General features: G+C 41.7%; 1 protein-coding gene across 1 annotated transcript; it reads right to left on the bottom strand.

The window, feature by feature from the left end:
* Positions 1 to 1,391: 1,391 nt before the first annotated feature.
* On the bottom strand, positions 1,392 to 2,104 carry LOC120041676 (zinc finger protein 32-like; the record flags this gene model as incomplete). The annotated part of the gene is made up of 1 exon (XM_038986538.1): positions 1,392 to 2,104. A coding segment is annotated over one exon (504 nt), but the record flags the coding sequence as incomplete, so codon positions are not given.
* Positions 2,105 to 14,448: the final 12,344 nt, after the last annotated feature.

Genomic DNA, 14,448 nt, shown 5'->3' on the forward strand with positions numbered 1-14,448 from the left:
TGTGGTCCTCCCTCTACAACTTGGGAACCCATGCAGTTTATTAGGCTACAGATTAAATAAGTTATGAACTTCACAGGGTGGTGAAACTGCATGTGATGAGCTTGATGCTCCTTTCCAATACATTTTGATGGTCTTCTTCTGGTGACATGATGATTGATGCTTGGTTTCCATTTGACAAATAAAATAATATTGCTCTTATCCATAATAATCTCATCATGTAGGTAGCCTACCAACACTGTATATGTGAGCTGCTGACTACAGTACACGGGACAAGAGCACGTTTGCTATATAATACAACAGCTTTTTAAACCCTCAGTAGAGTTGAAAATGTGATGGAAACCCATTTAACTTGTATTTTTCATACGGTATATGGGATTTTAACAGCAAAAGTTGTTTTATTTGTCACACAAAGCCTTATGTCTGCAATTAGTCTGTTTGAAAGAAACATTTCTGGTGGGAAAATGCATATATTGTTTTGTACATATTTGAGAATATTCACATGAAAATCTGTCGCAAATTGCACGGAAACTTAGCTACTAAGGTGGATATTGCTCCAACACCTGCCGCTTATTCAAACCAGCCCACTGGGCACAGACGTCAGTTCAACATCTAGTTTCTATTTACATTTCTTTGAGTCGTGAATTCAACATGAAATCAACACAAAATGTCACCTGTCATTGGATTTAGCTTACAAGTTGGGTGAAAAATAAATAAAGATTCCTGATGTTGATGGCTTTTTACAAATCCAATCAGTTTTCTGCATTGATCAAACATCATCACATGGATTTGTTTTGTTGAAATGACGTGGAAACAACATTTATTCAACCAGTGGGAGGCTTGTAAATGACCCCAGGAAAGTGGAACGAGGAACTCTTCATTGAGACAATGATAAACAGCAATCTGTGGGAGAGTTGTGGTGGATATTATAAAATAAGGATCTGCTGGAATCCAAGTAAAACCAAGATTTTTTATTTCTGAGCTCAGAGAGAATAACAGAGTTACACAGCGCAGTGTAGACAGTCTGAATTCCTGAAGCATTGGGTGATGAGCACATATCTTTATAGTTTCCTGTTCCTGGGAGGGACTTTATTCATACAAGGACATAGGTGCAGCTGGTTTGCAACACAGGATGATACTCCCAGGAACAGTTTCACAAGGTTAGTCACATACGCAGATATGTGGACACATACAATTAACATTTTGCATTACAGAGTCTGTGAACATTTTAATTTCATTACATCATCAGTGGGCCAACATTGCAAATGTAAACAACGGAACAAATGCATCACATCCAAATATCACTGTATTATCTGTAGTGTTGGAGGAATGACACACAGATAAACACACACATAGTCAGAGTTTAAAAAAGGACCATTTAAACACATGGAATCTGATCTACTCTATATTCAAACTGACGTACTCCATATTCAATTCATGTTTTATTACAAAAACATATATTTGAGTATACTTTGAACCATTTCATTTAATATGGTACAAACAGGTAAACACATTCTCAGGCAACAATATAAGACAATTGGAGCACTGTGTATGTTCTCTGATAAATTTTAAGTTAATGTGATGTGAAATATAAATTTACACACTAGGAGAAGTAATTATTCTCTCCTGTGTGGATTCGCACATGATGTTTAAGTGACTGTGATGAGTAATATGTCTTCCCACAGTCTGAGCATTTGTAAGGCTTCTCCCCTGTGTGCAGTCTCATGTGTTCCTTCAGCTTCCCTGAATAGTTAAAACGCTTTCCACAGTGGGAACAATGGTAAGGCTTCTCCCCTGTGTGTATTCGCTCATGAGCTTTCAGGTTTCCTAAATGGGTAAAATGCTTTGAACACCGGGAGCAGTGGTAAGGCTTCTCCCCTGTGTGCAGTCTCTTGTGTTCTTTCAGGTTTCCTAAATGGGTAAAACGCTTTGCACACTGGGAGCAGTGGTAAGGCTTCTCCCCTGTGTGCACACTCATGTGTTCTTTCAGGCTTCCTAATTGGATAAAACGCTTTGCACAATGTGAGCAGTGGTAAGGCTTCTCCCCTGTGTGTATTCGCTCGTGAGCTTTCAGGCTTCCTGACTGGTTAAAACTCTTTCCACACTGGGAGCAGTGGTAAGGCCTCTCCCCTGTGTGCAGTCTCATGTGTTCTTTCAGGCTTCCTAATTGGGTAAAACTCTTTCCACACTGGGCGCAATGGCATGGCTTCTCCCCTGTGTGTATTCGCTCATGAGCTTTGAGGGTGTCTAACCGCTTAAAACTCTTTCCACACTGAGAGCAATGGTGTGGCTTCGTTCTTATGTGTACCCTCTCATGTCTTTTCAAGCTAACTAACTGGTTAAAACTCTTTCCACAATGGGAGCAGAGGTGTCGTCTTGCTGGTTCGGACGTCTTTGGTTCCTCCAAGGTTGGTTTTCCTCCTGCAAAAGACAATGTTAATTTTAAGAGATGCCAGAATGAAATCTCCACATGATAAAACTGCCTTGCTGAGGTTTAATCCAAATCACATCCCTCAATATCCTGATGCCAGTTTTCAAACATTTCATAATTTAAAACAAATGATGTAGAGCTTCCTGGTAATTACTGATAATATGTTTACATTACTTATTATTCTTTCTGTTATATAAGTCAGACCACAAAACACTAAACAGTTCTAGAACACTGAAGACACAGACTGGATTCCAATCAGCAGGTGGTTCTAAATACACTGCTCAAAAAAATAAAGGGAACACTTAAACAACACAATGTAACTCCAAGTCAATCACACTTCTGTGAAATCAAACTGTCCACTTAGGAAGCAACACTGATTGACAATAAATTTCACATGCTGTTGTGCAAATGGAATAGACAAAAGGTGGAAATTATAGGCAATAAGTAAGACACCCCCAAAAAAGGAATGGTTCTGCAGGTGGTGACCACAGACCACTTCTCAGTTCCTATGCTTCCTGGCTGATGTTTTGGTCACTTTTGAATGCTGGCGGTGCTTTCACTCTAGTGGTAGCATGAGACGGAGTCTACAACCCACACAAGTGGCTCAGGTAGTGCAGTTCATCCAGGATGGCACATCAATGCGAGCTGTGGCAAAAAGGTTTGCTGTGTCTGTCAGCGTAGTGTCCAGAGCATGGAGGCGCTACCAGGAGACAGGCCAGTACATCAGGAGACGTGGAGGAGGCCGTAGGAGGGCAACAACCCAGCAGCAGGACCGCTACCTCCGCCTTTGTGCAAGGAGGTGCACTGCCAGAGCCCTGCAAAATGACCTCCAGCAGGCCACAAATGTGCATTTTTGAGCAGTATATATAACCTTCATAGCTTTATGATACAGAATGTGACCTATACACTTCCTTGAACCTAAATTAAGTAAAGAAGTCATTTTGTGTGGAAGTTTCATTTTTACATTTGGAGCACATCAGGAACATCTCCCCGTTGTCGATAGGGTCGACACATTCCAAGATGGCGTAGCAGTCGGACGTGTGTTTTGTCTTGTCCCGTCCCATGTAAATATTTTTATATATTGTTTTCATTTGGTATATATTGTAATCTCACTTTCCATTTACGGACTAAATTAACTTTCCTGCAAACCGCCTCACCCAATGTGGTACAGATCTGCTATTTTTATACTTTAGAACCGGAACCCCCATCAGAAGCTAGCCAGCTAACTAGCTACTAGCTAGTAGTCAGTTAGCCACTACTAGCGGTCTTCACCGTTAACTCGGACACCAGCCAGCTTCAGCTCGGTCAATACCTGCCAGTCTGCACAGCGCGATATCAACCCAGAGCTTATCGGACTGCTTTTTCTCTACCACATCTCCGGATTCCTACCGCAAGCTCTGAACCTTTACACATCGCAGCTAGCTAGCTGCAATCCGAGTAGCTACTCCTGGCAAACGTCTCTGTCCCGAAGCAAGCACCACTTAGACTTGAACTAGCCTCGAACTAGGCCCATCTCCCAGCTTGCCAAAGTGGTCCACCAGCTAATTCTTGGGCTACAATACCTCTTTTGCCAATTGGCCTGGACCCATTACTGCCGACACGGAGCCCCGCCGATCCATCACGACTGGTCTGCCGACGTAATCGCCCGACATCGCCGAAGACCCATCTGCTAGCCCCTGCCCGCTAGCTTTCTGAATCACCATGTCTCCAGCTCGCCTAGCGTAGTAGCGACTACCGAACGGCTCCCTGACACACCTATTGCTGCTCATTGGACCCTATGATCACTCGGCTACACATGCCTCTCCCTAATGTCAATATGCCTTGTCTATTGCTGTTTAGGTTAGTTATTATTGTTTTATTTCACTGTAGAGCCCCCAGCCCCGCCCAACATGCCTTAGATAGCCCTTTTGTCCCACCCCCCACACATGCAGTGACCTCACCTGGGTTAACTGGTGCCTCTAGAGACAAAAGCTCTCTCATTATCACTCAATGCCTAGGTTTACCTCCACTGTACTCACATCCTACCATACCCTTGTCTGTACATTATGCCTTGAATCTATTCTACCGTGCCCAGAAATCTGCTCCTTTAACTCTCTGTTCTGAACGCACTAGATGACCAGTTCTTATAGCCTTTAGTCATACACTTATCCTACTCCTCCTCTGGTGATGTAGAGGCTAATCCAGGACCTGCAGCCCCACTCCCATTCCCCAGGCGCTCTCATTTGTTGACTTCTGTAACTGTAAAAGCCTTGGTTTCATGCATGTTAACATCAGAAGCCCACCCCCCCCCTAAATTTGTTTTATTCACTGCTTTAGCACACTCCGCCAACTGAGATGTCCTAGCCGTGTCTGAATCCTGGTTTAGGAAGGCCACCAAAAATCATGACATTTCCATCCCTAACTACAACATTTTCTGACAAGATAGAACTTCCAAAGGGGGCAGAGTTACAATCTACTGCCGAGTTCTGTCATACTATCCAGGTCTGTGCCAAAAACAATTAGAGCTTCTACTTTTAAAAATCCACAATTCAAATCAAAGTTTATTTGTCACGTGCGTCGAATACAACAGGTGTAGACCTTAGAGTGAAATGCTTACTTACAGGCTCTAACCAATAGTGCGAAAAAAAAGGTATGTGTGTGTAGGTAAGTAAAGAAAGAAAATAACAGTAAAAAGACATTTGAAAATAACAGTAGCAAGGCTATATACAGACACCGGTTAGTCAAGCTTATTGAGGTAGTATGTACATGTAGGTATGGTTAAAGTGACAGAAACAAGTCTATCACCGTTGCCGCTTGTTATAGATTCCCCTCAGCCCCCAGCTGTGCCCTGGACACCATATGTGAATTGATTTCCCCCCAGTCTATCTTCAGAGTTCGTACAGTTAGGTGACCTAAACTATGATATGTTTAACACCCCGGCCGTCCTACAATCTAAGCTAGATGCCCTTAATCTCACATAAATTATCAAGGAACCTACCAGGTACAACCCTAAATCTGTAACCATGGGCACCCTCTTAGATATCATCCTGACTAACTTGCCCTCTAAATACACCTCTGCCGTCTTCAACCAGGATCTTAGCAATCACTGCCTCATTGCCTGCGTCCGTAATGGGTCCGCGGTCAAACGACCATCCCTCATCACTGTCAAACGCTCCCTAAAACAATTCAGCGAGTAGGCCTTTCTAATCGACCTGGCCCGGGTATCCTGGTAGGATATTGACCTCATCCCGTCAGTAGAGGATGTCTGGTTTCTCTTTAAAAGTAATTTCCTCACCATCCTAAATAAGCATGCCCCATTCCAAAAATGTAGAACTAAGAACAGATATAGCCCTTGGTTCACCCCAGACTTGACTGCCCTTGACCAGCACAAAAACATCCTGTGGCGTTCTGCATTAGCATCGAATAGCCAGCGATATGCAACTTTTCAGGGAAGTCAGGAACCAATATAGACAGTGTCGTGGAAAATTGCAAGATGATGTTATAATGCTTGTATTGCATTATAATGGTTGTTTTATTCGACAGAAAAGAGTGTTCTGTTAACTATTGTGTGTGTGTTCCACTGAGGATGGGCCTCTATGAGATAGCACTGACAGAAGAGATTTACGATGTCTTTGGGTGATAAAACCAAAATAGTATTCCAGATAACATGAGGTAATGTTTTTGTGCTTTGAAGTACCAGGAACGAGATTAGAACCTCATCTTAGGGACCAAACTGAACGATAATTTACAGCGAATGCTATCTGGCTATGGGATACTCCTCTCTCTCAAGTAAAAGTCTTTCTTTGTGAACTTTTCTTAAGATATGTGGTTCGTCATGTAAATTGAGAGGGGTGTATTTTGGCTTTAAAAGATCTTTGTACTTTTCTGTTGACACTTTCAATGGTTCATTAGAGATAGCGCATCATTGAAAGTAAAATGCTATTGCAAAGCTCTTATTATTAAAGATGTAGTTTAAGTATAACTCTGACTGGTGTGTGAAGTTTGTAACTCTCCTCATTTGGTAAAGTAGAAATATGCCACCACAACAGTCAGTTAGGAAAGCTCAGGCTAGCTTTTTCAAATAGAAATTTGCGTCCTGTAGCACTAATTCCAAAACGTTTTGGGACACTAAAGTCCATGGAGAATAAGAGCACCTCCTCCCAGCTGCCCCCCTGCACTGAAGCTAGGAAACACTGTCACCACCGATAAATCTACAATAATCGATCATTTCAATAAGCATTTTTCTACGGCTGGCCATACTTTCCACCTGGCTACCCCTACCCCGGCCAAAAGCTCTGCACCACCTGCAGCAACTTTCCCAAGCACCAACCCCCCCACCCCCCCCCCCCCCCCCCCCCCACCCAAATCAAGACAGCTGATGTTCTGAAAGAGCTGCAAAATCTGTATCCTTACAAATCAGCTGGGCTAGACAATCTGGAACCTCTTTCCCAAAATTGTTGCAAACCCCAACTATTACTAACCTGTTCAACTTGTCTTTCGTATTGTCTGAGATCCCCAAAGATTGGAAAGCTGCCGCGGTCATCCCCCTCTTCAAAGGGGGAGACACTCTAGACCCAAACTGTTATAGACCTATTCCCATCCTGCCCTGCCTTTCTAAAATCTTTGACAGTCTCTATGGGGGTGACACAGGGTTCAATTTCTCTGTATATACAGTTGAAGTCGGAAGTTTACATACACCTTAGCCAAATACATTTAAACTCAGTTTTTCCCAATTCCTGACATTTAATCCCAGTAAAAATTCCCTGTTTTATGTCAGTTAGGATCACCACTTTATTTTAGGTGTGAAATGTCAGAATAATAGTAGAGAGAATAATTTATTTCAGCTTTATTTCTTTCAACACATTCCCAGTGGATCAGAAGTTTACATACACTAAATTAGTATTTGGTAGGATTGGCTTTAAATTGTTTAACTTGGGTCAAAGTTTCGGGTAGCCTTCCACAAGCTTCCCACAATAAGTTAGGTGAATTTTGGCCCATTCCTTCCTGACAGGGCCAAAATTGTAATTGAGACAGGTTTGTAGGCCTCCTTGCTCGCACATGCTTATTCAGTTCTGCCAACAAATATTCTATGGGATTGAGGTCAGGGCTTTGTGATGGCCACTTCAATACCTTGACTTTGTTGTCCTTAAGCCATTTTACCACAAATTTGGAAGTATGCTTGGGGTCATTGTCCATTTGGAAAACCCATTTGTGACCAAGCATTAACTTCCTGACTGATGTCTTGAGATGCTGCTTCAATATATCCACATAATTTTCTTTCCTCATGATGCCATCTATTTTGTGAAGTGCACCAGTCCCTCCTGCAGCAAAGCACCCCCACAACATGATGCTCCCACCCCCGTGTTTCATGGTTGGGATGGTGTTCTTCGACTTGTAAGCATCTCCCTTTTTCCTCCAAACATAACGATGGCCATACAGTTCTATTTTTGTTTCATCAGACCAAAGGTATGATCTTTGTCCTCATGTGCAGTTGCAAACCGGAGTCTGGCTTTTTAATGGCAGTTTTGGAGCAGTGGCTTCTTCCTTGCTGAGCGACCTTTCAGGTCATGTCGATATAGGACTCGTTTTACTGTGGATATAGGTCATTTTGTACCTGTTTCCTCCAGCATCTTCACAAGGTCCTTTGTTGTTGTTCTGGGATTGATTTGCACTTTTCGCACCAAAGTACGTTCATCTCTAGGAGACAGAACGCGTCTCCTTCCGTAGCTGTATTTATTTATTTTACCAGGTATGTTGACTGAACACATTCTCATTTACAGCAACAACCTGGGGAATAGTTACAGGGGAGAAGAGGGGGATGAATGAGCCAATATGACGGCTGCGTGGTCCCATGGTGTTTATACTTGCGTACTATTGTTTATACAGATGAACGTAGTACCTTCAGGCATTTGGAAATTACTCCCAACAATGAACCAGACTTGTGGAGGTCTACAATTTTTTTTCTGAGGTCTTGGCTGATTTCTTTTGATTTTCCCATGATGTCAAGCAAAGAGGCACTGAGTTTGAAGGTAGGCCTTGAAAAACATCCACAGGTACACCTCCAATTGACTCAAATGAGGTCAATTGGCCTACCAGAGGCGTCTAAAGCCATGTCATCATTTTCTGGAATTTTCCAAGCTGTTTAAAGGCACAGTCAACTTAGTGTATGTAAACTTCTGACCCACTGGAATTGTGCTACAGTGAATTAAAAGTGAAATAATCTGTCTGTAAACAATTGTTGGAAAAATTACTTGTGTCATGCACAAAGTAGATGTCCTAACCGACTTGCCAAAACTATAGTTTGTGAGCAAGAAATTTGTGGAGTGGTTGAAAAACGAGTTTTAATGACTCCAACATAAGTGCATGTAAACTTCCGACTTCAACTGTATCAATGATGTCGCTCTTGCTGCTGGGGATTCTCTGATCCACCTCTACGCAGACGACACCATTCTGTATACATCTGGCCCTTCTTTGGACACTGTTTTAACAAACCTCCAAACGAGCTTCAATGCCATACAACACTCTTTCGTGGCCTCCAACTACTTTTAAATGCTAGTAAAACTAAATGCATGCTCTTCAACCGATTGCTGCCCGCACCCGCCCGCCTGACTAGCATCACTACTCTGGACGGTTCTGACTTAGAATATGTGGACAACTACAAATACCTAGGTGTCTGGTTAGACTGTAAACTCTCCTTCCAGACTCACATTAAGCATCTCCAATCCAAAATTATATCTTGAATCGGCTTCCTATTTCGCAACAAAACCTCCTTCACTCATGCTGCCAAACATACGCTTGTAAAACTGACTATCCTACCGATCCTTGACATCGGCGAAGTCATTTACAAAATAGCCTCCAACACTCTACTCAGCAAATTGGATGTAGTCTATCACAGTGCCATCCGTTTTGTCACCAAAGCCCCATATACTACCCACCACTGCAACCTGTATGCTCTCGTTGGCCCTCTCTACATATTCGTCGCCAAACTCACTGGCTCCAGGTCATCTATAAGTCTTTGCTACGTAAAGCCCCGCCTTATCTCAGCTCACTGGTCACCATCAGCTTACCCACCAGTAGCACGCACTCCAGCAGGTATATTTCACTGGTCACACCCAAAGCCAACACCTACTTTGGCCGCCTTTCCTTCCAATTCTCTGCTGCCAATGACTGGAACGAATTGCAAAAATCACTGAAGCTGGAGACTTATATCTCCCTCTCTAACTTTAAGCATCAGTTGCCAGAGCAGCTTACCTGTACACAGCCCTTCTGTAAATAGCACACACAACTACCTCATCCCCATATTGTTATTTAGATTTTTTTGCACCCCAGTATCTCTACTTGCACATCATCATCTGCACATCTATCACTCCAGTGTTAATGCTAAATTGGCCTATGGCCTATTTATTGCCTTACCTCCCTAATCTTACTACATTTGAACACACTGTACATAGACCTTTTATATTGTGTTGTTGACTGTACGTTTGTTTATCTGTTTATCCCATGTGTAACTCTGTGTTGTTTTTGTAGCACTGCTTTGCTTTATCTTGGCCAGGTCGCAGTTGTAAATGAGAACTTGGATAAATAAAGGTGAAAAAAAAAGGCTTTTTTTATTTATTTAGAAGTTCACACATTTTTTTTAACATTTTGACTATCATTAATGTCATGATATTTTGAGTAAAGTAAAAAAATAATGAAATATTTTGGGTAGATGTTCCAAAAATGTAAATATGTAAAGTGTTGGTTCCATGTTTAATGAGCTGAAATAAAACATCCCAGAATTCTTCCACACGCATGAAAGATTATTTCTCTCAAATCTGGTTCACAAATTTGATAACATCCCTGTCAGTGAACATTTCTCCTTTGCCAAGATAATCCATTCACCTGACAGGTGTGCCATATCAAGAAGCTGATCAAACAGCATGATCATTACACAGGTGCACCTTGTGCTGGGGACAATAAAAGGCCACTAAAATGTTCAGTTTTGTCACACAACACAATGCCACAGATGTCTCTAGTTTTGAGGGAGCGTGCAATTGGCATGCTGACTGCAGGAATATCCACTGGAGCTGTTACCAGATAATTGAATGTTAATTTAATTTCTCTACCATAAGCCGCCTCTAACGTTGTTTAGGAGAATTTGGCAGTACATCCGACCGGTCTCACAACCGCAGACCATGTATAACAACGCCATCCAGGACTTCCACATCGTCTGAGCACCCGCCACCCAGAGCTATTTGACCAATTAGGAGAGTGATGTGGTGCTGCAGCAGTTGACCTGGCCTCCACAATCAACCGACCTCAACCCAATTGAGAAGGTTTGGGATGAGTTGGACCGCAGAGTGAAGGAAAAGTAGCCAACATGTGCTTAGCATATGTGGGAACTCCTTCAAGACTGGTTGTCCTGGTAACAGATACCAGATCTATTTTATTTGTTCAAACTAAACTACAGCACTTACTTTGATGAGTCAAATCTGATCCTTTCTTCTCTCCTCCTCCTCTCACAGTTCCATTTAGACCCGTTGTTTTCCTGCAGTCCACCAGCAGCACAGACAACCTCTTCATACCCAGCAGTAAGGCGCTACCGGGAGAGGCACGACATGGGGACTCTGGGAGGACGGAAGGGCTAGCGTTGTCCTGGTAACACTAAAGAGGGGACACAGACCATTATGGATGCTGATGTCACTGTTGTCATAAAGTGCTTAACAGAAAACCAGCCCCGGATAGAGCAAGATGTATGCTAGACCAGACCAAACTGTACCATCTGGTGTTGTGATCTGGAGAGACTCTTCTCTGACTCGTCAGCATCAGGATGTTGTTGAGGCTCCCCAGAGGATCCACGATAGTCATGTCTCTCTCCTGTGTGAACGAGAACATCAAACAGATTGTAAACTTATGATCTTCTATTACAATCATAGGGTCTAACAAGAGGCATTAATATGTCTAAAAAGGGCCCAAAATGGCCACTTCCATCATGATTTTATTAAATATTTTTTGTGATGCAAATGTAAAAGGGTCGTTCCACGAATTGGGTGAGTTTTGCATTCCTTTTAAGTATAAATTATGCACCAATATTGAATTTTAAAACCCCACATTAGTTCAACAATGGCAGAGTTTGTGCCCCTGTTTAAAACAGTACTCACTGTTGTTAATCTGATCTTCTGTCTCCTCCTCTTTCACTCCCAAAATGACCTCCTTCTTCACCTTTATTGAGACAGCCTCCTCTTCCTCTCTAAAAGGTTCTTCCTCTTTTTCCCCTACAACATCCTCCTGTTTCATTCTGAAAGCTTCTACCTCCTCTCCCACTCCTAAAGGTTCTTTATCTTTTTTCACAGCAACATCCTCTTCTTTCACTTTAACAGCCTCCTCTGCCTCTTTCATTCTGAAAGTGTCTAGCTCCTCCTCTTCCACTGTGACAGCCTCTATCCCCTCTTCCTCTTTCACTACAATATGTTCTTTCTCATATTTCACTGTAATACCCTCATCTTTCAGTGTGATATTCTCCTCTTCCTCCTTTTTCAATCTGAAAGCTTCTTCCTCCTCCTCTTCCACTGTGACAGCCTCTATCCCCTCTTCCTCTCCAAACGGAGATTTCTCTCCTTTCACTGTAACACCCTCTTCTTCTTCTTCTTTGACGACAATGTTCATTCCCAGAGCTTCTTTCTCAGTCCAGTAGACCTCCTTTTCTTTAGCAAGGGGCGAGTAGTTTAGTGAGCTCATGGTCCGTGATGTTAGCTAGTTAGCTAGCTAGTTAACATTAGCGACTAGCTTAGTGCTAGGCTCAGTATCAATCTTTAACAAGTTTGCAAATTGAACAACCAAATTAGCTAAAAGTTAACCAGTAGAAACGTCAACAGAATTGTGTTTAAAACACTGAGATTATCTAATGTACATAAACATGGTCTAAAGCGTCAATGTATCGCATTTAAATTAGCTAGCAAGCTACCGAGGCGTTTGAAAGAGTAGCCGTGTTGTTGTTCCTGAAGAAGCGTTCAGTCCACAAGATTATACGTCACGCATGAAGAGTGAGCTGAAAGACGCACATCGCCATCTGCTGGCTGGAGTGGGTAACGCAGATTGGAAACAACAGTTACTACACTTTTTGTATTGGAAATAACGTCATAATAATTTTACAATAAGCTGATATATTTTCTCTTCCATTTTACAAATAATACTTTCCTGTACACAGAAGTATAAGCTTAATATGAACATGTATATTGATTGAATTTATTTGACAGTTTGTAAAATACATACAATAAGGGCGCTCCAGCTGGTGACGCCTCCACATACAATTTAAGAAAATCATGAAGGATAACACAATAATGCTTAACAGATATTTACATGGTGGTTCTTTTCAAAAGGGGAAGGGGAAATACAACAAGGTTAGGCGGCGATTGTAAAGACAACAGACAATGAGAGACACAACTGTTGTTTGTTTCACAGCATCCGATAATTAATACAATTTCCTTTCCTAATTAACAACTATGGTACGTCTTCCTTGTCTCACATACCCTTAATATATAAACAATCAATACCTAATATATATATGCATATATATATACACAAGACAATCACAATATAATAAACAACATACCCTTAATATATAAACAATCAATCCCTAATATATATATGTATATATATATACACAAGACAATCACAATATAATAAACAACATACCCATAATATATAAACAATCAATCCCTAATATATATATATATATACAAGACAATCACAATATAATAAACAACTATGGTACATCTTCATTGTCTCACATACCCCCAATACATTTTGATTTGGCAAAATTACACAACTCTAATTCTTACACTATTAACTACTATCTTACACTACTTCTAACAAATTTGGCAAATACGGCTATTGGATCTTCCCAGACTCTTATCATCGGATGGACCCCAGCCACCAATCTGCAAGGCTTTGATCTTCCCAGACTCTTATCATCAGATGGACCCCAGCCATCAATCTGCAAGGCTTTGATCTTCCCAGACTCTTATCATCAGATGGACCCCAGCCATCAATCTGCAAGGCTTTGATCTTCCCAGACTCTTATCATCAGACGGACCCCAGCCATCAATCTGCAAGGCTTTGATCTTCCCAGACTCTTATCATCAGATGGACCCCAGCCATCAATCTGCAAGGCTTTGCCCTTTTGATCTGTGGAACCTTGCAAGTTGATTTGTAACAATAAATGCATAAAGTATTTGCTTGTTAGTTTGGATGAAAATGTAATTGAAACCAGAGTGAAAATGATCTTGAAGTTATACATTAGAATTTATTTCCTGTTGAGAGTTTACATTATAGGACCACTACTTATTCATCAGTTATTCAGCACACTACTATGTTACACAGCCCTATTATTCCCTATGATATCCTATGATACACATCCCTATGATATCCTGTGATACTATGATTCACAGCCCTATGATTCCCTATGATATCCTATGATACTATGATACACATCCCTATGATATCCTGTGATACTATGATACACAGCCCTATGATTCCCTATGATACTATGACACACATCCCTATTGGCCAGTGGAGGCGGCGCCAGACATTATAGCACCAGTACTTAATTATCCCCAACATCATTCTGAGATAACGGTTTATTTACATAAACATACACGCAGTAGTGAAAACACTGGAAAGTCAATACCTAACACGAATTTCCCGAGTCTCTGCAGCCTCCCACCACGTATAGGGCACCTCTCCTATGTCCCACTGTTCAGAGGCATATATTTATCCTACTGTTCAGCAGCCTAAAATCTGTCCTGTTTCCTACTGTTCAGTAGCCTACATCCTTATCTGTGTGTTTATCCTCAAGTGTTCTCATGTTACCTAACTGATTAAAACGATTTCCACACTGGGAGGAGTGGTAAGGCTTCTCCCCTGTGTGTGTATTCTCTCATGTGTTTTCAAGTTTAAAAACTGGGTAAAACTCTTTCCACACTGGGAGCAGTGGTACAGCTTTTCTCCTGTGTGTATTCTCTCATGCCGTTTCAGGTCCCCTAACTGGGTAAAATCCTTTC

The sequence above is a fragment of the Salvelinus namaycush genome, unplaced genomic scaffold, assembly GCF_016432855.1.
Source record: "Salvelinus namaycush isolate Seneca unplaced genomic scaffold, SaNama_1.0 Scaffold502, whole genome shotgun sequence".
Classification (NCBI taxonomy): Eukaryota; Metazoa; Chordata; class Actinopteri; order Salmoniformes; family Salmonidae; genus Salvelinus; species Salvelinus namaycush.